We start from the raw sequence: 20004 nt of genomic DNA, 5'->3' as shown, positions 1-20004 counted from the left end.
GAGAGTTGCAAGAAGAAAAATATTTTATTCTGTGTAATTGGGAGGGTATGTCTGGGACAAGTGATGATGAGTTTAGTGAGCTAGATGCCAGTCTTAAAGAATTTGCAAGAAAAAGACAATCGAGGCTGAGAACGATGAAGTCTACACAGCAGCAAACAAATGTCTCCCAGCATGTAGAGCAAATACCAAACGAGCTGGAGTACGAAACCTTACTTAAGTGCGCAATGGCTGTTTTGAAGAAAGACAAGGATCAAGTCGAGTCCACAAGAATAAAACTGCCATTAGATGTGAAACGAGAGGCAAGAAAGACATCGATAAACATAGTGGAGATAGCAAACATATTGAACAGATCAGTTGACCACTTGGTAAGTTTCATATCGAATGAGTTGATGGCAACCGGATCGGTGAACAAAGATGGCAGATTGCTTATAAAAGGGATGTTTATTAGATCAGAAATCCAGGAGGTTATTAGAAGGTACATTGAGCATTTTGTGGTATGCAAGATCTGTGAAAATGTTGAAGACACTGAAATTGTAAGAGAAAAGAGACTCTATTTCCTAAAATGCTCAAAGTGCGGGGGTGCAAGATGTGTGGGGAATGCTGTCGAAGGAATCACAACAAAAGGTAAGGCAAAGCCACAGCTTAGAGGAATGCTATGAAGCATGTAAGGCTTGATATTTTATATTAAAATGAATTGCTTAGTCTATTGTTTTACTCTAGCAAGTATGTGGCTTCATCAACATATTTATTGCGATATATTTTTATGAATCTCCAAAATCTGACTAATTGCACTCTTCAAACCGACTGGAGTAAAAGTATTAATTGCAAATAAAGACAGATTTAAGATCATTTCGCAATTCTTCATATAAATAAACTTGCCGTAGGCTATCTCAAGCTGAATAAAGTCAATAGCCATCTCAACAGCGGCCCATTTTATTCTGCGGAACACATCATTCTGTACATTTTGTGCCATATTATCTGAACCGCCAGCTTTATCAGCTTTAGCGTGCATGCTATCTCTAAGTATTTCATTTATATATGGAAGAAGCCTCTCTCGTATTTCAAATGCATGCTCTAGAATAATTCTGCACATTGATGCATCTACAGATCCAAACGCTTCAATTATTCCATGCACAAACTCTCTGTAATGGATTTCATCTAGGCAGCATGATGCTGATATTGAGGACATGTATAGTATCGCATCATTCCCTTTGTCCGATTCAATCGAAAGATTTGTAAACACCTTGTAAAATTCATCAAGAAATGGTCTTATTCCAGCCAAAGCGCCATAAGCAGCCATCTGAACACAGTCAGCATGCAGTGGCTTTTGACGGATGTATTCAAATCCAGATCCAAAAAATTTGCATTCTTTGCATATCATCACACACCCATCCCTCAATGCTTTCGATTTGCCCACAATATACCTTACAAAATATCTTGTTGGTATATCATTCTTCAGAGCCATAAATGACACCATAAGGCTTTGCATGCGTAAGCTTGCACCCACATCTCCTCTGAAATCAATGGTATAATCCTCAAGGCCATTAAGCACATACTCCTTATACTTCTCAAAAGACTCGCCAAAGCATATCGCCTTCATTACATGCACCTTTATGTCAATCGATTCATGCCTCAACAACTCCTGGTATTGCTTTTCCACTTTATCAATGTGTATTTGATTTCTTGCATTTGCCAATATAAATCCCTCATTGCATCTATTGATTGCCTTGAATATCCGATCTGCAAATCTTTTATTGCACTTCATAAGCTGCCAAGCTATCCTTGATGCACCAATTACATAAACACTCTTCATAAGAAACATGTATATGTTTTCGCAAATAGGTTCTGTATCTTCACTGCCATCAACATGTACTATGCCGTAAAAATGCTCTATTACTTCTATGTACACACTTGCAAACGCTTCAAACTCTTTAAACTTTAAAAAGCTGTTATCTACTCTCAGCTTGCAGACCAATTCCACAATATCCTTTACATCATCACTCCTGCCTTGCCTGAAAAACTCTCTCACAACAACAAGCACACCTATATAGTCAGAAGGAGTTGCCATATTGGCTTTCATGATGCTGCATACTGCGTTCGTTGCATCAAAAAACTTTGAAATGCAATATCCAGCCTGCTCCTTTACCTCAATACTTGAATGGAATATGTTTCTTAAAACACAGCTTTCAAATATGTCTTGACTTCCTAATAGCTGCATTACCTTTCCAATTGAATCAGAGCAGTTCGAAAGTCTCTTTACAGAATGGAAGTTTATCAAGGATAAAATTTCCTTATCGATCAAAGAAGGGAATTTCCCCACATACTCCAAAACAACAGATGCTGCTGCTCTCCTGCATGCCAAAGACTCGTCAAGCAGGGCACGTGCTGCTGAAAAGCAAGCAAGCGGCCTTTCAAATACCGAACCTCCTCCTCTAGCAGTCGCCCAAACCAAAAACAGTGATGCCTCGCGTACCATCTCTGCACTATGAACAAACGGATTACTATACACACCAGCCTCAACCACAATATCCAGCACATCTCTAACATCTTCGCCATGTAGTGCAAGCATCCCAAGAATCGTCATTGCATTTATCCAGCTGCTTTCATTTGCAAATAGCACCTTGCAGCGTTTCTTTAACTCAGAAATCACCGTAGGCATATCTGCATGCATACAGACCTTGACAAATGACTTGCACAGCACCCATCCCAGCCGAGTATCGCTTTCATTCAGCAGCTCAAAAAATGCTTTGAGAACCTCACCACATGGATTCCCAGCCATTATCTTTATCTTTGACATTTTAACACAGACTGAATCATCTTTTCCAATGCCATTCACCTCGATCTTCATTCCAAGCACTGAAAGATACTTCAGAAACATATAGTACGTCTCTTTTGATATTTTGATTCCATGTATACTACACTCAGTATCATCTGCATCTACATAATGGCTTGCACTTGTTTTATAAACGAGCATGGCAAGGCATCTCAACGCAATTTTTCTCGTCTTTATGACATCCGCTGCTTTTAATAGAATATTTGCAATCTTTTCAACTACATCTTGGCGTACTTCAAGCATAAATGGATTTCTAAGCAAGCCAAGCAGCCAGCATATTCCTCCATCCATGCTGCAGCCAAAAAGATCATCAATATTATCAAGTGCGATCTTGAGATATCTTGTGTCTGTAGGCAGCTGCAGAATCGCCCTTTCATACTCGCCCTGCATGACGATACCATTCACACTTTTCAAAATGCAGTTTATCTCGTCCATCCTCTCTGATGGGCACGTATCACTTGAGTGTTATTACCCAAGTCATGCGCATTGAAGCCAAAACACGCTTGATGCACCACCCTGCTAATGGAGAGTAATCCAAGGCACAACAGAGGAGGGGATCCAAGAAGAAATACACAAACACCATGGAACAATGCATACCACAATAGGGGCACAAACGATGGAGGGTACAAACATCCAAGCATTAGCAAGCATATCGGAGATTATGAAGATCCAAGAAGGAGAAAAGTGGATAGCCACTCGTTTTCACACAATCAATTCACTGGAGGCAGCTACAGACAAAGATTTGTGCCCGAACAACAACATCCTGATATGCAAAAATGTACTGAGCCAAGATACGAAACTATTCAAGGGCATTTACAGCACAGAAGCGACAGAAATGCACTGCGTGCAAAGAGAAACGGTGCGCCTTCAAAGGCAATCGGCCTATTTGGATTAGGTGCATATGTTACGGAGGAGGACGTCACAGAGTTTCTCAAGGAAAAAGTATGTGAAGTCCAGAAGTATAAAGTGGTGATTGTATACGACAAATACAGAAAAGTGTCGAAGGGATATGGATTCCTTCAGTTTGAGACATTAGATGATGCTATAACAACAAAAAAGAAGCTTGTGGGGCAAACAATCAAAGGAAAAGAAATACGGATAGACTATTCAATTGAGTAGTAATGAAACAAGTAACTTCTGGCATGTGCAAGAAGTACGGACTGCCATAGATACTCAGGAATCCGCTATCTAATAAGTGCAAGATAGACAACAAGCAAGATGAAACAGACGTCTAACCGCAGACAACATAGCTGTATAAAATTACTTAAAATCCGGGTGATTTTTATTAAAAATGACTCTAAGGCCTACAAATCCTCTCATTGAGTATTAGTTTTCACTGATCTGCTCGGTGCTTCCGGAGTCATTATTGTCTGTGGCGTTTTGACTGGTGTCTTCTTCCTTGGGCTTAGAAGACTCAGTCCCATCCTGCGGAGAATTGTTCTGAACCATTGCGTCGTACATTATATTCTTAGAAGCACAGGCATCTGCACAGCTCCTTGTACTCATTTCGAATGTGACATTTCCTGGCTTGTCAGACTTCTTAGGGCACACACAGTTATCCTTAGCTTTACTTGGTGGGCCAGACAATCCAACAACTTGTCCAAACTGGTTGAGTTTGACTTTCCTGGTCTCCTTCTTGTCAGACAACGGATCAGGCTTCTTCTCCTGCTTCTTCACAGGAACTGTTTTCAAAAGATCGTTAACGGCCAATGCAATAGGAAGGTCGTTGTCATACAGCATAACAACGTTTTTATATGAGGAGATCGTGTATCTGTCTTTTGTAGCTGCCTGTTTCATGAATTCACGCTCAACACATACATCCGAACCATTTGGTGTGTTGTGAATGCATTGGCTTTCTGCTTTTGCATTCAAAGTTCGAAGGTATTCAGTGGTAGCAGCTGTCTGGGCCTTAATCTCTTTTTCCGCCTGCTCCTTCTGCAATTTCCTTGCACACTCGCTACTGTTTGCACCAATGATTGCACACTGACTACCCTTCTTTGAAGCTTGCATTATGATTTCTTGCTGTGTTTGCAAAGGAAGTGTACCCATAGCAGGATAAGTCACTGGCTTTGCCATTGCTGTTTCTGTGGCAATGCACGATCCTACGAAGGCAACAACTGCGAAACTCAACAGCATCTTTAATAACGGGCGATCGTGTGTTTTTATATTTTATTCTGCCGGCTGTGTTTCAGAACAAACAAATCGCATTGCATATCCGTGTTTGAGTCTGCTGCACTCACAGCCACATTTTGGCTTCGTTACAGATATGCATAGGTGATTGGAGCGCTCGATACATTCTGTAACATGTATGAGAACATAAATACATGACCGAGCTGCATCTGTGATGTGGATTTTATTAGTATACCAAAATAGAAACTACGATGTTTCTTCCAGTTATTCAGTGCATTAAGTGTATTACTTAAATCGATGCATTTTGATTTCATATTCCATATAGGCAAGCATAATCAGCAAGTATCACCTGTAAATAAAGCAGCATTCAAACAATTTATAGTTTGCATATAAATATTTATCCTTGTCTTTTGTAAGTCTATTTGACTCTATGTAAGCGGAGATACTAGATGAATGATTGACTACTGTTATCATCACAGAACATCTACCAACGAAAATGAATTTCCATCTTACGAGCATCAATCATAAGATGATAACTCTTGCAAACCACTTTGATAACTGGCGAACGTGTTTATGCTCTGTTGACGTAAAAGCATGGCCGCTTAGCGATATGTAAATAATACACTTAGTATACTCGACAGCAACGAAGGCTTGGCGCTTAAAATATATACATACTGTCGAATTTGATAATTAACTCATTTTATTCAGCTTGAGCAGCTTGTCTGTTGGCAGCTAGATTGACAGCTTGATGCCTCACCACATTGTGACACATCACCGCATGCATTCTCGGATGTAGAACAGTTCTTGATTTGGTTCACAAATGAAGTTGAGGCAGGAAGTCGCAATCCACCGTATGTGACTCTTGCAGTCTCAGGCGCACATGGCCCTATCTCAACTGGAGGAGGCGATGCAGGAGTGTATTGGCTTGGATTTACTTCAACAGTGCATCCGGCATTCCCTAGACTTGCAACATCTCCTGATTTACCAACCTCGCCAAGATCACAAGGCCCTCCAAGCATGTGAAGATCTGAGTCATACGAACTACCAATTGCAGGATTTGGTAAAGTTGTTGTAGACATGTTAAAACATCCTGCTGCGCCAGAAATATTCACAGTCGGCACTCCACTGAATCCCTGCATGTTTACTGCTGGTATGCTTCCTTCTGGAACCATTGGCATGCCTGTAATTGTCGACATATTACCACATGCTGATACTCCGGGAAGCGTACTTACTGGCATACCCGGGACGGATGGCATACTACCATATCCTGATACTCCGGGAAGCGTATTTACTGGCATACCCGGAAAGGATGGCATGCCTGTAATTGTCGACATATTGCCACATGCTGATACTCCTGGAAGCGTATTTACTGGCATACCCGGAGCCGTCAGAGAATTGCAATCAGGTACTATTGCAGGAACACCAACAACTCCTGGCTGTCCATTTGGCCCAACTATAGGAACACCAACAACTCCTGGCACTCCATTCGTTGGAATTTGTTGAATCGGAACAGGTGATGCAACAACAGGCGCATTCGGCTGCTGATTAACCGGAGGCTGCACAACTACAGGTGTCTGCATCTGCGGAACCTGAGTGGTTATTGTCTGCACAGTGATTATCTCCGGAATTTTGGTCTCTGGAGGTGGAGTCACTATCACTGTTTCTGGCTCCTTTGGCTTTTCTTCGTTGCCCTCGCAATTCTTCACAACAGAAACCTCACATGTAGTGGGCGTTGTAGTGCCAGGCTGCAATGCTCCCGGAGCAGTGGGCAATCCATTCGCGGTTGGGTAGAATACTTGAGGTGTGCTGCCCATCCCGCAATTGTATATCCCATCTGCTGGCCTTCCAGGTGTCAAAACCTGAGATGGCACTGCCACAGGCATTTGAACAAACTGATTGCTAGCACAAGGATCAGCCCTTGATGAGCCCAACCTCATTATGATGATCGAAGCTGAAATGATCTTTGAGATACCTTTCATGTTGAGCATGAGCTTTTTGAAGTATTTATAATTTTATCTCAAACACGTGAGTTTCGATGTCTCCAATCGATCTTGGATTTGCATTGCAAGTTTCATATTGACTTTGTAAATGCTACATTGAGTATGCAGAAACCTATAGAGAGCACATATGGAATGAAACGAACATATGATTATCATCTAACATATAGTATGAAGTACGAAAGCAGAAGCTCTAACGGATCTACTAATCTATCTGCTTCTGCATGGCAACAAATCATACCAATTTTTAATCCCAAGGTATGAAATGCTCGAACTCAGAGATGGATGGCTCTGAAAACAGGAGAGAAGGCCTGAAGTACATTACCCAAGCAGTATTCCAGCTACTCAAGGAAAACAAGGCATGCACATACCAATTTATATGCAAGAACATTGTGTTTCCAAACACAGAGACCCTTAATAGACGGATATACGACGTTCTGAACGTTATGAAGGCTGTGGGACTGATTGACAAGAAGGGAAAGAAATACTTCTTGGTTGGGACGGAGGACGACGTAGCAAAGAAGCGCGAGGAGATAAAGAAGCTGAAGGAAATGAAGAAAGTCTTCAAGTTCATTGTGGAAAGAAACTTGTCTTCGGAAGATACACATCTTGACAGGCTCTATCTACCATTCATGGTGATCAGCACAAACAAAAAAGCAGAGATTCATTGCGAAACAAACGAGGAAAGGAGTTTTTTTGTATTCAAATCGAACAAGCCACTGAAGGTTAATGAGGATCTGGATGTTCTTAGCGAAATATATGAGAATACACATTCAATAGAAAAGATATCTGATTTTGCCTCAATAATGGCCAAGATGGATAGCGAGAAATACAGATGCTTTGAAGAAAAGCTGGATCATAAGGGTGAGCTCGATCCAAATACATTTTTCTTTGGTTTATAAAGCACACTCGCACAAGATATCTATTTGGCCGCATCTTTACATTAAGTTGAATGCAAACTGTTTCTTCCATACAACGTGCACAACGTTGTGCTTCTTAAGCCGCATAGCAACAAATATAAAGCATAGGGCCTTATTCGTCGAAAAAAAGGTGAGGCTTGAACTTTGAGCAATGGATGGGCATTTCTGGATTATGGAAAGGATTTCTTGTTACGTACTCACAGTAATGTGCATAAACTCTGCTGAAAGCCAAATCAGAAACCTTTTTGCCGACAAAAACAAACATTGTGCTTGAAAATGTCTTAAATATCGATATTGTTCTATTCTTGAAGTAGATGACTTGCTTTGATGTTGGCCTACCTGTTATTTTTGAGGAGATCATGCATGTTGAATATAAAGAACTTGTTAATACTAAAAGATTGTTTATCTCCGTGCAGCCTCTTTTTTCATACCTAAATACCATTCCTCCAGACTTGTTTATTATGAAGAACTGATCTATAGCCATTGGGGTGCCAATAACACAAGCTGAAACATTTGCCTTGCGAATCTACAAGCGATATAAAAATGCATAAAACACTTTATTTGAACTCAAATAGAGGATTCCCAGGGTCTGCTCTGGAGCTAACACAAATAAACACCTCCATGCCTGCATTGTCCGCAATATAGTGCTTGTAAGACTCCAAGACCTTGTACTCATTGAACTTTGTTGTGTAGCACTCTGGACGAGCAAGGTAGTCCATTGAGAATGATATTCCCCTCTGTTCAGGGATCCCAAACTCCTTAAGAACCTCTTTTGATGAGCTTATGACTTTGGAAAGCAGGAGTGAGTCTGGCTTTTTAATCTCATCAGAAATGTTGATATCTGCAAGCTTGCATTCACATAGAATCTGATCAACTATGCCCATGCATCTTCTCTTCCACTCTGTGTATTCCACTCCCACTAAAATCTCCACACTTGAATACTTCTTCTTTTTCGTTTGTAAAGCCAGCTTTCTTAGTGTGCTTTTGAGATACGCTACTGCATCGATTTCATCCGTGTCCAATACAAACACAGGAGGAAGCGAAAAGTCAGAATCAAAGTAGGTTGCAATAAGATGCCTGGATAGTGATGGCGTTATCGGATAGAGCAGCTGTGAGATTGATTTGTACAGCAGAATAACAAGAGAAGCACTCTTCCCTCCAAGTATGTGGTACATCTCCTTTGCATGTATCATTTCATAGAATCCATACTTCACTACGTCGCGATACATCATTTCTTCGTGTGCCCGGATAGTGCATGAAACATTTGCAGAAATGGTCTGTATCAGGAATCTGTCTGCAAATCCCATCTCTGGATACTCACTGATGATCTTAGAGATGCACAGCCTGTCTGTGCTGTTTGAACACAGCTCCTCGATCTGCCTAACATACGAATGCAGCTTCAGAACAAAAGAGTTAGCATTCGACTCCACAAAGTTTGCGTCCTCATTTCCATCTCCACATACTGCAAGGCACATTCTTGTGGAGCTCACCCCAAACTTCTTCAGAGACTCATCGACCGTCAGGAAGTTTCCAGAGCTCTTGCTCATTTTTTCAGAATTCAGCATTAAATGCCCGTTCGTAAATATCCTCCGAGGCCAGTATTCTTCATCAAACAGCGCAACATGGTTGAACAGAAAAAACACAAGGTGGTTCTTTAGTAGATCCTTCCCACTGACACGTAGGTCCACTGGATAGAAGTATTCAAAAGACTCTCTGCACTTCTTTAGCACTTCTTCATGCAGTGCAAGCTCAGGCGTTATTTCTCTCTTCAAGAAAATGTAATTCCACACATCGTCCGACAGCAGCATGCTTGGAAATATCTCCTCCTTCCCCTCCAGATCACTGTAAAGAAAGTGCTTAAATGTATACATTGCCATGTAGATCGTGCTATCGCTAAGCGAGTCAATCAGGTATTTTTCATCCCAAGGTATTCTTGTGCCTAGTCCAAACGACCTAGAGAATCCCCATCTGCCTATCCATCCATGTGCCTCTTCAAGAATCTTCCTTGTATCCTCGGTACATTCCAGTCTCTCCATGCATTTCCACACTTCCTTCTTCCATTTTTCATCGTGGTAGTTCACATACCACTGATCCGTTAGTGCAACCACACACTTCCCTCCAGATCTACTTATTACCTCGTCTTCGGGCTCATAGAATCTGATGAAATTTTCTGTCTCTGCAAGCCTTCCATCGCTATCCTCCATCTTTTGTATTAACTCAAACTCCCTTTTGATCGTATCGATGCATTTCTCGTCCGCATCAGTCTGCATCCCCTTCACAATACATCCAAGATCCTTTTCAATGACTTCACACTTCACTTCTCTGCCAAACACCATAAACATATGCTTGCAAAGATTTGTAATATCAATATTCCTCGGTACCTCGCTGCCACTCCTTCCTGTATCTCCATCAGCTGCATCAACACCTGCCTGCATTCGTATGTTATCAAAAATATTTCTCTCTGCAAAGCATTTCACACCATTGTATTCAAAACCAACCATCTCCTTCTTCCATCCAACAATCAGCTTGCCTGGAACACATCCCTCCTTCATCCTTGAAAGAAGAACGCCCCCGCCAAACCTTAGCTTGCACAAAATCGCCATCACGGGCTTTACGTTCTCTCCTTTCCTACGGTCATGATCCTGGCATGGCTGCTCGTCAACAGGACAAAATATTGAGTGCCTCTTCCCAAACGACAGATACCCCAGCCTGTTCAGCCTGTTGAATTGCCACTTCACAAACGAGTCATAGTACTTATTCAAGTCTGTGGTTATAAACGACCTTCTCCAGTCAATGTTTGCATGGAACTTCCGCAAAGAGCTCTCGCAAAGGCCAGGAAACGTCCTTATCCAATGCATCGGATCTGTAAACGGCTCTGGATCCTTAAACTCAAAGCCTTCGATTATCTTCTTGACAGACACATCTACTGCCTTTCCATTAAGCTCATCCTCAAGCTTCTTTGCAGATGCACTTATTGGCATGCCTGTGCAATGGAAAGAAAACGGAAACAGCACGTTGTATCCTTGAAGCTCCTTGTAGTAGCTAAAAAAATCTGCCTTTGATATTGAAAACAAATGTCCTAGATGCAGCTTCCCGTTCATATACGGATATGGAAACGTAATAAAAAACTTCCTTCCACTGCATACATCTGCTCTGGCACTCCTTTCTTTCTCCAGTGCACTAAGGTACTTGAGTTTTGATTTCTCCTCCATTATGGGGATTCTTATTTTTGCTCACTTGTGCTTTTGCCAGCCCTGCTCAAGCGCAGTGATTGTTTTCTCACCCATACTGTACTCAGGAAGGCAACTTCGAAGCTAGCGATTTCATTCATCCGCTGAATAATAAAAATGCACATGTGCCGATTAAAGAGTTCTCCTTTTGACATGCAATATGATTGCGACTATGCACGGCCCTAGATGTTCTACACAATAATATTTATGAATGTGCTAGTCTACTATGGGCTGTGGCAAGACTTTATTAGGCATTTGTTCAGGAAGTCGTGTGCGATAAGATAGCAGGCCGCCTGCTTTTGCAGAATGAAAGCTACTCCTGGAAATCTGCAATACTCCTCGGCATGATGAGCATCTCTGGATACTGCACGCAAGGGAAATGGAGATTCGTATTCATAATAAACAATTTTCTTGGCATGCTGTCTGTTAGGCTGGTGCTTGTAAATCGGCTGATTTTCATGCCCTGTGATGGTTGATGATTGCTATTTCTTTTTGTACTCGGAGTGCAAGTTTGGAGAAAAGTGTGTACATCGGCATAACGAAATCTGTAGGAGCAATATGGCTACGTGCAAAAACTGGAAGGCCGGAGGTGCATGTGAAGATGAGTGTCCGTTTCGCCACTCTGAATATCACTGCAAAAAGAATCGTCGTGAAGAGATGTGCTACTGGGAAGACAAGCCAAGTGGATGTACCAAGGTCAAATGCGAGTATAGGCACGTGGATCCATCAAAAGACGCATGGAAGAGCAATCTGCCGGCACAAAATATGGAAAGCATACCCAAGAGCAAAGTATGCGATGCCTTGGATCACGGAAGTGATGTACCGCATGAATACACAGCAAATACAATGGCTTTTGGGAGTGCATCTACGGATACCACGTCATTGAAGGACTATGAGGATATGGTTGATGGTGCTATCTGTACAGGCATTCAAAGCGATATGAATCACATTAACAATTTTTCTGGAGGCAATTCGTGGGAATGTGGGGAAGAAATAGAGTGTCAGTTAGCAGCAGAAGAAAAAAAGAGCATAAGTATGGAAAAAGAGAATGGCGAGGCCAGGATCCGTAATGAGCATGGCAAGTTTAGTGCAAAAGAGACGGCCTTAATACATGATTCAAGCGCAATACAGCAAACTGATCCAACGCCATTCCATGCCTCCAAGATTCCGACGGATAAATGCATGAGCAAGCATCAGCTTGAGGATGGCCATAGCGTCAATAAGTCGCCTAAAAAGAATAAAGCAAGCAATATCGATACATCAGATGCATCAAGCAAAACCACTGTAATTTTAGAAGAGCTTGATAAAGATATCGAAGAATTAGATAATATCCTGGCTGGCCAATAAACATAATGCTATCATTCTCTGATTTTTATTATCTCTGGTATAACTTATATTTGCATGCATTGATGGCATGATGCATCGTCATGAATGGTGTCAACAATTTGTTTGCGATTCACAGCCTGAAGCACGTCATGCAATTGATGATTGCTGACAAGCCAATGTTTTCAAGGATATAAATAGCACAGGTAAATACTGCACATAGATATGGATATCGAGAAGGATATTTCATACAGTGAGTGTCTCTTTGAACCTTTGGAAAGAAAAACATTTATGGAGATGGTTTGTCTTCTGGCATCTTTTCCAAAAGCAAACGACGTGGAATGCGCTTTTTGCCAGGATTCTGTGTCCATACACAACCTCCACGATATGTTCAAGGTATACGGATGTGCTCTTTCGTGTCTTATAAGCCACATCATGCATGTTCACGAGACAGACTTGTCTGTGCTCTTCAGTGTCGAGAAGTTCATAATGCATAAAATAGCAAAAAAGGGCGTTGCAAACGTGCTCGGTGTTCTGGCGTATAGAAAAAGCACTAACGAAATGTATTCTGAGATCCTGAAGGATCAGCTTATTGCTACATTCAAGGAAAACTTCGTTGACAAGACGATCAAAATCAATTGCGAGCAAGAAATAGAGTCAATAACATACAGGTACTGCAAAAAGCTGGGCGAATCAGGCATTGCACTCTGCACCAATCATCTGGAGGTGTTGATGATCATGCTGTTCAGACGAAACGAATCGATCAGATTCTTCAAAGTGCTCAAGAAGCACAGTATAACATATCCAATATTCAAGCTTGCGCTACTGCTTAGCATGAGCTCAGACTCAAATGTGTCCACGGCTGCATTGATAAACGACTTCAAAGGATATGCATTCGTGGATAGCACACTTACACAGAATCAAATAAATGAGTATCTTGAAGAGCATGCGGACATGCTTGCATCAGGTATTGAGCTGGATGAATGGGTGTCTGCTCGGCAAAAAAGCGTGTATTGGAGCGAGTGTCTTGATGTCTGGGCTGCAAACAGAATGCATGAAATCAGCGCGATGGACAACTCAATGCTTGAACTCTGTGTAAAATCCAAGCATTATGAGGATGGATGGCTGATATATGAGACCCACTCGAACACAAATATTATCAGCACTTCAAAAGTCTGTGTTTTGTGCATGAATGCACTGAGAGATACGAATGATTGCAAATGGATAGACAGGCTTGCAGTGCTTGTAGAAAGTGTAGTTGGCAGGGGAGAGCCAGAATCGATTTGTGCATTACTTGAAAGCATCATGCATAGGATCTCCGAGCTTCCACAGAATCGTCTGGCTTCGGCTCTCAATGCAATGGATGGAGCGATAGATCGCTTGAGCAAATACCAAGACGTGGTTGTATACATGCTGTCTGCAATCTGTGCGTTGTGCACTAAGTGTGGAACACCAGAGATTAGCTCTGTTTGCATGAGATATGCCAGGCAGATGTATGGTGGTTGGAAGAAAAATACCATGAAGGGAACTTTCTCGAATCATCTCGATAAGGCAACGTTAGAAGTGCAAAACAACATGCTTGCAGCATGCAACGCACTGAATGACTGTGAAGGGTTTGATGAGGTTTGCAATGATTTGGCACGCATGAATATAGACATCAGCAAGCCATTGTGCATCTGCGCATACAACACCCACAACAGGAATTGCAATTGCAATCTTTCAAAAACTAATCTCATGGCTAAGAGAAGCAAAAAGCCGTCTGTATTTGGGTTCTTGAATAGATGAGGAAGCATAAATGATATAAGGTGCAGACGGTAGGATGGCAGTGTAATGCATAGTATACTAGGCGTAACAAATACAAAGGTGTTGGGAAACACATTCAGTTCTGTTTGCATAGCTTACTGTTATTGATGTATCTTGAGCCACACCCTATGCTGGGAGATTTCAAAATAAAGAAGAAATGCAATGTGACAAACGCAAGAATCTCTGAGCTTGAGCTGAACGATGTAAATCTAGAGCTGCCTATATTCATGCCTGTAGGAACATACGGTGCGTTGAAAGGAGTTCGCACTGTGGATATCAAGGAAAGCATGATATTGGCGAATACCTACCACTTACGTAATTTGAAGAAAAATATCAAAGAGTTTATGTCTTATGGCAAGGGCATGCTGACTGATTCGGGTGGATTTCAAATAGGAAGTCTTCGTGATGTGAGTGTGTCTGAAGACGGGGTGTTTTTTGCAGAGAAGCTCTTTACGCCTGAGGACAGTATGAAAATCCAAAGAGAGCTAGGCGCCGATGTAATAATGCAGCTCGACGATGTTGTGAATCCATGCGATGAAAGAAACAAGGTTGAGGCATCGATGAGAAGATCGATCAGATGGCTTGATAGATGCATTGAGACGGTTAATTCAGGGGTAGGCATTCACATACAAGGCAAAAAGAGAGCTAAGCGAGAAGGGACCCCGCATATAGAAATCAATGAGCATAGCAAGCAAATACTATTCCCAATAATCCAAGGCGGCTTGCATGAGGATTTAAGACTGGAAAGTATCAACGAAATCCTCAAAAGATTGCCAAAAGGAGTTGCAATTGGAGGATTGAGTGGTGGCGAAGAAAAGACAGAGTTTGCAAGGATTGTCGACTACTGTATAAGGCATCTCCCAGAAAGCATTCCAAGATATTTGATGGGAGTGGGCTATCCTGAAGACATTGTTGTATCTGTTGCACTCGGAAGCGACATGTCGGATTGTGTGTATCCAACAAGAACAGCTAGATTTGGAAGGGGATTTTCAGACACAGGCGATGTTTGCTTTTCGTCAAAGCTTGTGCTTGACATGAGGAAGATTGATGATGGCTGTGAATGCTTTACATGCACAAAATACTCAAGAGCATTTCTATGGTCAATCAAGGGAACCACAAACTTCTGCATGCTGCTTACAGCTCATAACTTGCATTATATGAGAAACCTTACAAGAAGAATAAGAGAGGCTATATATGGTGACTGTTATCCTGAGTTTATTAGGTCTTTCATGTCGAAAAAGTTTGAGGTTGTTCCTGAGTGGATCAAAGTAGCTCTGAAGATGGTTGATGTGGATCTGGCATAGCAATTGTGGTATATGCATCCAGCATACACAATAATGAGTTAAGCTGCCGAGTGTGCATCGCCAGGTTCATTCTTGCTTAGCTTTTATTACATGAAGTACGCTATGCATTGCTAGAACTTATCATTCATGCCTTTGATGAAAAGTCTTTTATGACATCAAACTCAAGTAGCTTGTCTACAATTTCCACATGTCCGAGAAACATTCTTCGGCAGCATATCCGCTTCATTTCAAGCTCGTCCAACGCCTCGGCTTCTGTCTTATTCATCTTAAGAAGATCTTGGTATGACTCCCACTTGCTAGATATCTCCTTTCCACATGTAAAGCATCTGATTGGGATGATCATTGCAGCAAGGGATATCGTGCATGCAAAATAAACATGCAATATTCGTGTACTCAGTCCTCCCTTGATGTGGATAAGGCTCAGCAACAGAGACAAAAACACCGTGTACTTCTACAACACAGCCACACAGGAAAAAAGCGAAGTACGCCCGAAAGACGGCTTCAGATTATACCACATACTGATAAAGCACAAGGATTCTCGAAAGCCTGTTGAGACAAGCATTGAGGAAGCCTTGCAGCAAATAAGCAAGATACACCAGGAGCTAAAAGGCAGAATAAATGATCACAACTTCAGGGACACATTCAAGGAATATGCATTCAAATACTCCCAGTGCTCTTCTGCAAAAAGAGGAGGCGATCTTGGAATAGTTTGTGGAAACGAAATGATGCCTGAGTTCGAAAAGCCTGCATTTTCATTGAAGAGAGGAGAAATGATAGGGCCAGTGCCAACCCCATCCGGATTCCACATAATATACCGTAGATAAATAACTTCAATGCAACTTTAATCAAGGCTGTCTTATCAATATTTTGCCCATGTCTCTAAGAACCAGCTTTTCTTGTTTGCACATGTACTCAATTGCCTTCTTGCACATCCACTCGTCCTTTCCACTCAGCTTTCTAACCAAATCACTATATCGTATAGATCCTCCTATTGGTATAAACTGGTTTATCTTGTTGCATATATCCTCAATCGCATCAATCACATCTGGCCGCATCATTCCCTCCAGCATATGACCTTGCGAAACAGCATCCATGGTGCTTGCCCGGAAAAGACGTATTGCTTCATCGACATGCTTCTCAGTAACTCTTGTGCTTAGCTCCATCTTTGCTAGAGATTCGCTTATTCTGATGATTGCTTCCAACTGCCTTACTGTTATTGGAATAGAATTCCTTCTCAAAACGTTATCTTCGAGCTGCTTTGCTTCTTTTCGCGCACTTACATAATACCTTGATAGTCTCCTCGAAGCCTCCTCGCAAAGAACAGGAAACACTTTGCTTTTTGCATACTGGACGTACCTCCTTATCATATGCACAGGCAGTGCTTCTGAATTGTCCTTTGTCTCATCACGCCTGTCATCTTCAAAACACCCAAGCCCTTCAAGCTCAGGTGCATCCTCCTTCCCCTTGTTCTGATGCACAGAAAGAACATGCTTTGCAACCGTAATGTCATTCGGCCCGTGCTTATCCTTCAGAATAAAAATACAGTCGAACCTTGACAGTATAGTCGCTCCAAACTCTATGTTCTCCTCGGGTGTTTTGTAATCATCATATCTACCAAACACAGGATTGGCTGCTGCCAGAACACTCGTTCTGGTGTTCAGCATCGTTGTTATGCCAGCCTTTGCAATTGATATCGTCTGCTGCTCCATCGCCTCATGGATTGCCACTCTGTCTTGCTCATTCATCTTGTCAAACTCATCAATGCAGCATATTCCATTATCTGCAAGCACCAATGCACCTCCTTCAAGATAAAACTCTCCACTGCTATCTCGTATCACACTTGCTGTAAGCCCCGCAGCCGAGCTTCCCTTTCCACTTGTGTATACGCTTATTGGAGCAACAAGCTCCATGAACTTCAGAAGCTGGGACTTTGCCATGCCAGGATCTCCTAGCAGCAGGATATTTATGTCTCCCCTTAGAGAAACCTTATCCTCAAGAACCCGCCTTGTTCCTCCAAAAAGCATGCATGCAAGTGCCATTTTCACATCATCATGCCCGTATACCGATGGCGCAATCGACCTCGATATCTTTTCATATGCATTCTCCTTGCTCAGCTTTCGGAACGCCTCTTCCTCCTCCTCAGTAAACATCTTTGGGTTTTTTTGGCTTTCGTGCTCAAGCCCCACTACCTTAATAACAGGAAACGAGCTTTCTCTAACCATCCTCATGCAGTATATCCCAGTAACCACAACCTTTGCTCCAGGAACAAGACTGTTCACCATTCCTTTTTCGAGCACCAGGCTGAAGTGTCTCGGCGTCTCTCCTATTGGGATGTCTTCAAAGAACTCCTGAATCTTCACATACTGCATGTCGAAAACTTGGCTCTTTTCTGGAACAACCATAAACGAATCTATTGGGCACTCTGCCTTTTCGCAACTCCTCGGTATCACATCACTTACCTCTTTGCTTGTAAGGCAGTTCTTACACACAATATACACAGTTCTTGGCTTGGTGATGACCGAAGATGCCGAAACAACAATCCCTTGGATTTTCACTACTCGGTTTGTCTTAGACGCATTTACCTCGCGGATCGGCGTGCATCTGGCGCCAGATACAAGACGAAGCTGGAATCCCTTCATCCTGTTTGCTATGTACTTTCCTGCAATCGCTTCTTCAAACCACTCAATAACCTTCTCTGGCCTTCTGTACAGCTCCTGAGACAGCATATCGGAGTATTGGTAGATGTGCTCCAGTTTCACACTCAGAGAAAAGTCGTCTTGGCTGATGTTCGATGCCAGCACATGCGAATACTCTCGTTTGTGTGTCTTGAATGTCTCCACAAACCTCAGGAACTCCTCCTTGATCGACTCCTCGTTTACAACTGGGTCGTTTGTTATCAGGTCAATGCTTGTTACTTTATGCTCGTCCCATGACATTTCAATATGGGCTTCGTTCATGCGACACTTCTGGTAAGCGAGCGTGCATTGGATGCGGTCAGAATCACAAAATCACAAATGCAATACCCACGCCATGGGCTTGGATCACTTCGGGACCGATTCGATTGGGCTTGAGAGGCACACCAACACATATATACACTCTGTCATAAGCCTGCTCAAGCAATACGACAGAGCACTGCTATTCGATGAGATCAAAGAGAAGACACGCATCGATTTGTACAGCAACCACACTCTTTTGCAGCTGATCAAGAAGAATCCGAGGATAGTTGCCACACAGAACTCGTTGATGTTTAAGCCTCTGTATTCTATCAGAAGTGTCGATGACATGAGAAAGGTTGTGAAGAATCTCAATGGAGAAGAGGGGCTTGAAATGAGCAAGCTGATGGATTCTCCGGTCGATGCCTCTCCGTTTCTTGAGGATCTGAAGGCAAGGAAGGAGGTAATTGTCTTGTGCGATATGGATGGCTCTGAAATCGTGTTCTGGAACGAACTGGCTGAGGAACCAACAGATGCACAGATAAAAAGCTTGTGGAATCAGGTGCGGATAGGCACATATCATGATCTGATCCAAGAGCTGAATACAGCAGGGCTCAAGACCGAAAAAGCCGAAAACATCAAGAAGAGGTCGATGATAAAGATAAACCGAAGCAAGAGAAACAAAAGAAGAATTAGGATAACCAACACGCATGTAAAAGGATTGGATCTCAGCGGAATCCAGGACGACTGCTAGCTTAAAATAAACAACAATACAGATATATTGTGTATTGAAAACTTGTTAGCATGTATAAGCATAAGAAATATAGTAAAATAAGCATTTTATATTGTTGTTCTATATTCCATCCCGTCCACGCTGTATAGATGGCAATCTCTCAATAGAGCATCGATGTTTTCTCTAATGCTGCCTTCAGAGTACTTGGAAGATAGCATTTTGATCACCACATTGATGTGAAGCCCGTTTTCGTCTTGATTTTTCCTATAGCACTCAAGAATGTCCTCCTGGATTTTTTCCATTTTCATTCCTTCGCTTCTTACTACGTCGTCCCTGTGGAGCTGTCTTGTATAGAAAAGATGTTGGTGGATGCAGTTCAGGAAGTGGTAGATGATGAAGTTTCGATTTGTTACTTCCGAAAGATTCGATACAGATATGCTTCTCTTGCTGCTAAATGTCCTAAGAGATCCATTTACCTTGAGAAGCGCTCCATCCTGAAGAAGTTTTGACTGGTCTTCTTCATATGAACTGTTTGGCCAGAAGGAGCAGTCGACTTTTCCGGTGCCGTCCTGCAGCGTAAATACAGATCCGGTAGCAGATGTTTTTGATGAGGTAACCCACCCGATTGCCTGGATGTTTGTGACCTCTGCCGAGTCAATGTGGTGTGTTGATGATGCTTCTTCGAAATCGCAGCTGCTGATCTGCTTCATGGTGAACGACCTGAGTGTCTTTATTCCCAGGAACTCCTTGCGTGGAGAGCTGTGGATGTATCCACCGTCTTCTCTATCCATGGGCATG

The 20004-nt window shown here is 42.2% G+C and overlaps 16 protein-coding genes across 16 annotated transcripts; 8 read left to right on the top strand and 8 right to left on the bottom strand.

The window, feature by feature from the left end:
* Positions 1-47: 47 nt before the first annotated feature.
* On the top strand, positions 48-659 carry HK407_06g11390 (translation initiation factor IF2B/IF5; the record flags this gene model as incomplete). Its single annotated transcript, XM_060421110.1, has 1 exon — positions 48-659. The coding sequence occupies one exon, from the start codon at positions 48-50 to the stop codon at positions 657-659; it is 612 nt and encodes a 203-aa protein (XP_060276765.1).
* Positions 660-745: 86 nt separating this feature from the next.
* HK407_06g11380 (uncharacterized protein) lies at positions 746-3268 on the bottom strand (the record flags this gene model as incomplete). The annotated part of the gene is made up of 1 exon (XM_060421109.1): positions 746-3268. One exon carries the CDS (start codon positions 3266-3268, stop codon positions 746-748), a length of 2523 nt encoding a protein of 840 aa, XP_060276764.1.
* Positions 3269-3355: 87 nt separating this feature from the next.
* HK407_06g11370 (uncharacterized protein) lies at positions 3356-3952 on the top strand (the record flags this gene model as incomplete). Its single annotated transcript, XM_060421108.1, has 1 exon — positions 3356-3952. One exon carries the CDS (start codon positions 3356-3358, stop codon positions 3950-3952), a length of 597 nt encoding a protein of 198 aa, XP_060276763.1.
* A 207-nt stretch (positions 3953-4159) lies between these two features.
* On the bottom strand, positions 4160-4969 carry HK407_06g11360 (polar tube protein 2; the record flags this gene model as incomplete). Its single annotated transcript, XM_060421107.1, has 1 exon — positions 4160-4969. The coding sequence occupies one exon, from the start codon at positions 4967-4969 to the stop codon at positions 4160-4162; it is 810 nt and encodes a 269-aa protein (XP_060276762.1).
* A 698-nt stretch (positions 4970-5667) lies between these two features.
* On the bottom strand, positions 5668-6942 carry HK407_06g11350 (uncharacterized protein; the record flags this gene model as incomplete). Its single annotated transcript, XM_060421106.1, has 1 exon — positions 5668-6942. One exon carries the CDS (start codon positions 6940-6942, stop codon positions 5668-5670), a length of 1275 nt encoding a protein of 424 aa, XP_060276761.1.
* A 278-nt stretch (positions 6943-7220) lies between these two features.
* HK407_06g11340 (putative E2F/DP domain-containing protein) lies at positions 7221-7862 on the top strand (the record flags this gene model as incomplete). Its single annotated transcript, XM_060421105.1, has 1 exon — positions 7221-7862. The coding sequence occupies one exon, from the start codon at positions 7221-7223 to the stop codon at positions 7860-7862; it is 642 nt and encodes a 213-aa protein (XP_060276760.1).
* Positions 7863-7992: 130 nt separating this feature from the next.
* HK407_06g11330 (putative sybindin-like protein) lies at positions 7993-8364 on the bottom strand (the record flags this gene model as incomplete). Its single annotated transcript, XM_060421104.1, has 1 exon — positions 7993-8364. One exon carries the CDS (start codon positions 8362-8364, stop codon positions 7993-7995), a length of 372 nt encoding a protein of 123 aa, XP_060276759.1.
* Positions 8365-8437: 73 nt separating this feature from the next.
* Positions 8438-11092, bottom strand: HK407_06g11320 (putative tRNA synthetase class I; the record flags this gene model as incomplete). The annotated part of the gene is made up of 1 exon (XM_060421103.1): positions 8438-11092. The coding sequence occupies one exon, from the start codon at positions 11090-11092 to the stop codon at positions 8438-8440; it is 2655 nt and encodes an 884-aa protein (XP_060276758.1).
* A 486-nt stretch (positions 11093-11578) lies between these two features.
* HK407_06g11310 (zinc-finger domain-containing protein) lies at positions 11579-12457 on the top strand (the record flags this gene model as incomplete). The annotated part of the gene is made up of 1 exon (XM_060421102.1): positions 11579-12457. The coding sequence occupies one exon, from the start codon at positions 11579-11581 to the stop codon at positions 12455-12457; it is 879 nt and encodes a 292-aa protein (XP_060276757.1).
* A 201-nt stretch (positions 12458-12658) lies between these two features.
* On the top strand, positions 12659-14218 carry HK407_06g11300 (uncharacterized protein; the record flags this gene model as incomplete). The annotated part of the gene is made up of 1 exon (XM_060421101.1): positions 12659-14218. The coding sequence occupies one exon, from the start codon at positions 12659-12661 to the stop codon at positions 14216-14218; it is 1560 nt and encodes a 519-aa protein (XP_060276756.1).
* A 125-nt stretch (positions 14219-14343) lies between these two features.
* HK407_06g11290 (queuine tRNA-ribosyl transferase) lies at positions 14344-15540 on the top strand (the record flags this gene model as incomplete). Its single annotated transcript, XM_060421100.1, has 1 exon — positions 14344-15540. The coding sequence occupies one exon, from the start codon at positions 14344-14346 to the stop codon at positions 15538-15540; it is 1197 nt and encodes a 398-aa protein (XP_060276755.1).
* A 124-nt stretch (positions 15541-15664) lies between these two features.
* On the bottom strand, positions 15665-15883 carry HK407_06g11280 (RNA polymerase; the record flags this gene model as incomplete). Its single annotated transcript, XM_060421099.1, has 1 exon — positions 15665-15883. The coding sequence occupies one exon, from the start codon at positions 15881-15883 to the stop codon at positions 15665-15667; it is 219 nt and encodes a 72-aa protein (XP_060276754.1).
* Positions 15884-15947: 64 nt separating this feature from the next.
* HK407_06g11270 (rotamase) lies at positions 15948-16364 on the top strand (the record flags this gene model as incomplete). The annotated part of the gene is made up of 1 exon (XM_060421098.1): positions 15948-16364. One exon carries the CDS (start codon positions 15948-15950, stop codon positions 16362-16364), a length of 417 nt encoding a protein of 138 aa, XP_060276753.1.
* A 21-nt stretch (positions 16365-16385) lies between these two features.
* Positions 16386-18476, bottom strand: HK407_06g11260 (minichromosome maintenance complex protein; the record flags this gene model as incomplete). Its single annotated transcript, XM_060421097.1, has 1 exon — positions 16386-18476. One exon carries the CDS (start codon positions 18474-18476, stop codon positions 16386-16388), a length of 2091 nt encoding a protein of 696 aa, XP_060276752.1.
* A 94-nt stretch (positions 18477-18570) lies between these two features.
* On the top strand, positions 18571-19227 carry HK407_06g11250 (TFA2 protein; the record flags this gene model as incomplete). The annotated part of the gene is made up of 1 exon (XM_060421096.1): positions 18571-19227. The coding sequence occupies one exon, from the start codon at positions 18571-18573 to the stop codon at positions 19225-19227; it is 657 nt and encodes a 218-aa protein (XP_060276751.1).
* Positions 19228-19313: 86 nt separating this feature from the next.
* HK407_06g11240 (uncharacterized protein) lies at positions 19314-19997 on the bottom strand (the record flags this gene model as incomplete). The annotated part of the gene is made up of 1 exon (XM_060421095.1): positions 19314-19997. The coding sequence occupies one exon, from the start codon at positions 19995-19997 to the stop codon at positions 19314-19316; it is 684 nt and encodes a 227-aa protein (XP_060276750.1).
* Positions 19998-20004: the final 7 nt, after the last annotated feature.

This window comes from Ordospora pajunii (genome assembly GCF_021821965.1).
Source record: "Ordospora pajunii strain FI-F-10 chromosome Unknown Cg_06A, whole genome shotgun sequence".
NCBI lineage: Eukaryota > Fungi > Microsporidia > Ordosporidae > Ordospora > Ordospora pajunii.
The sequence above is the reverse complement of the archived record's forward strand: the minus strand, read 5'-3'. Positions and strand labels throughout refer to the sequence as shown.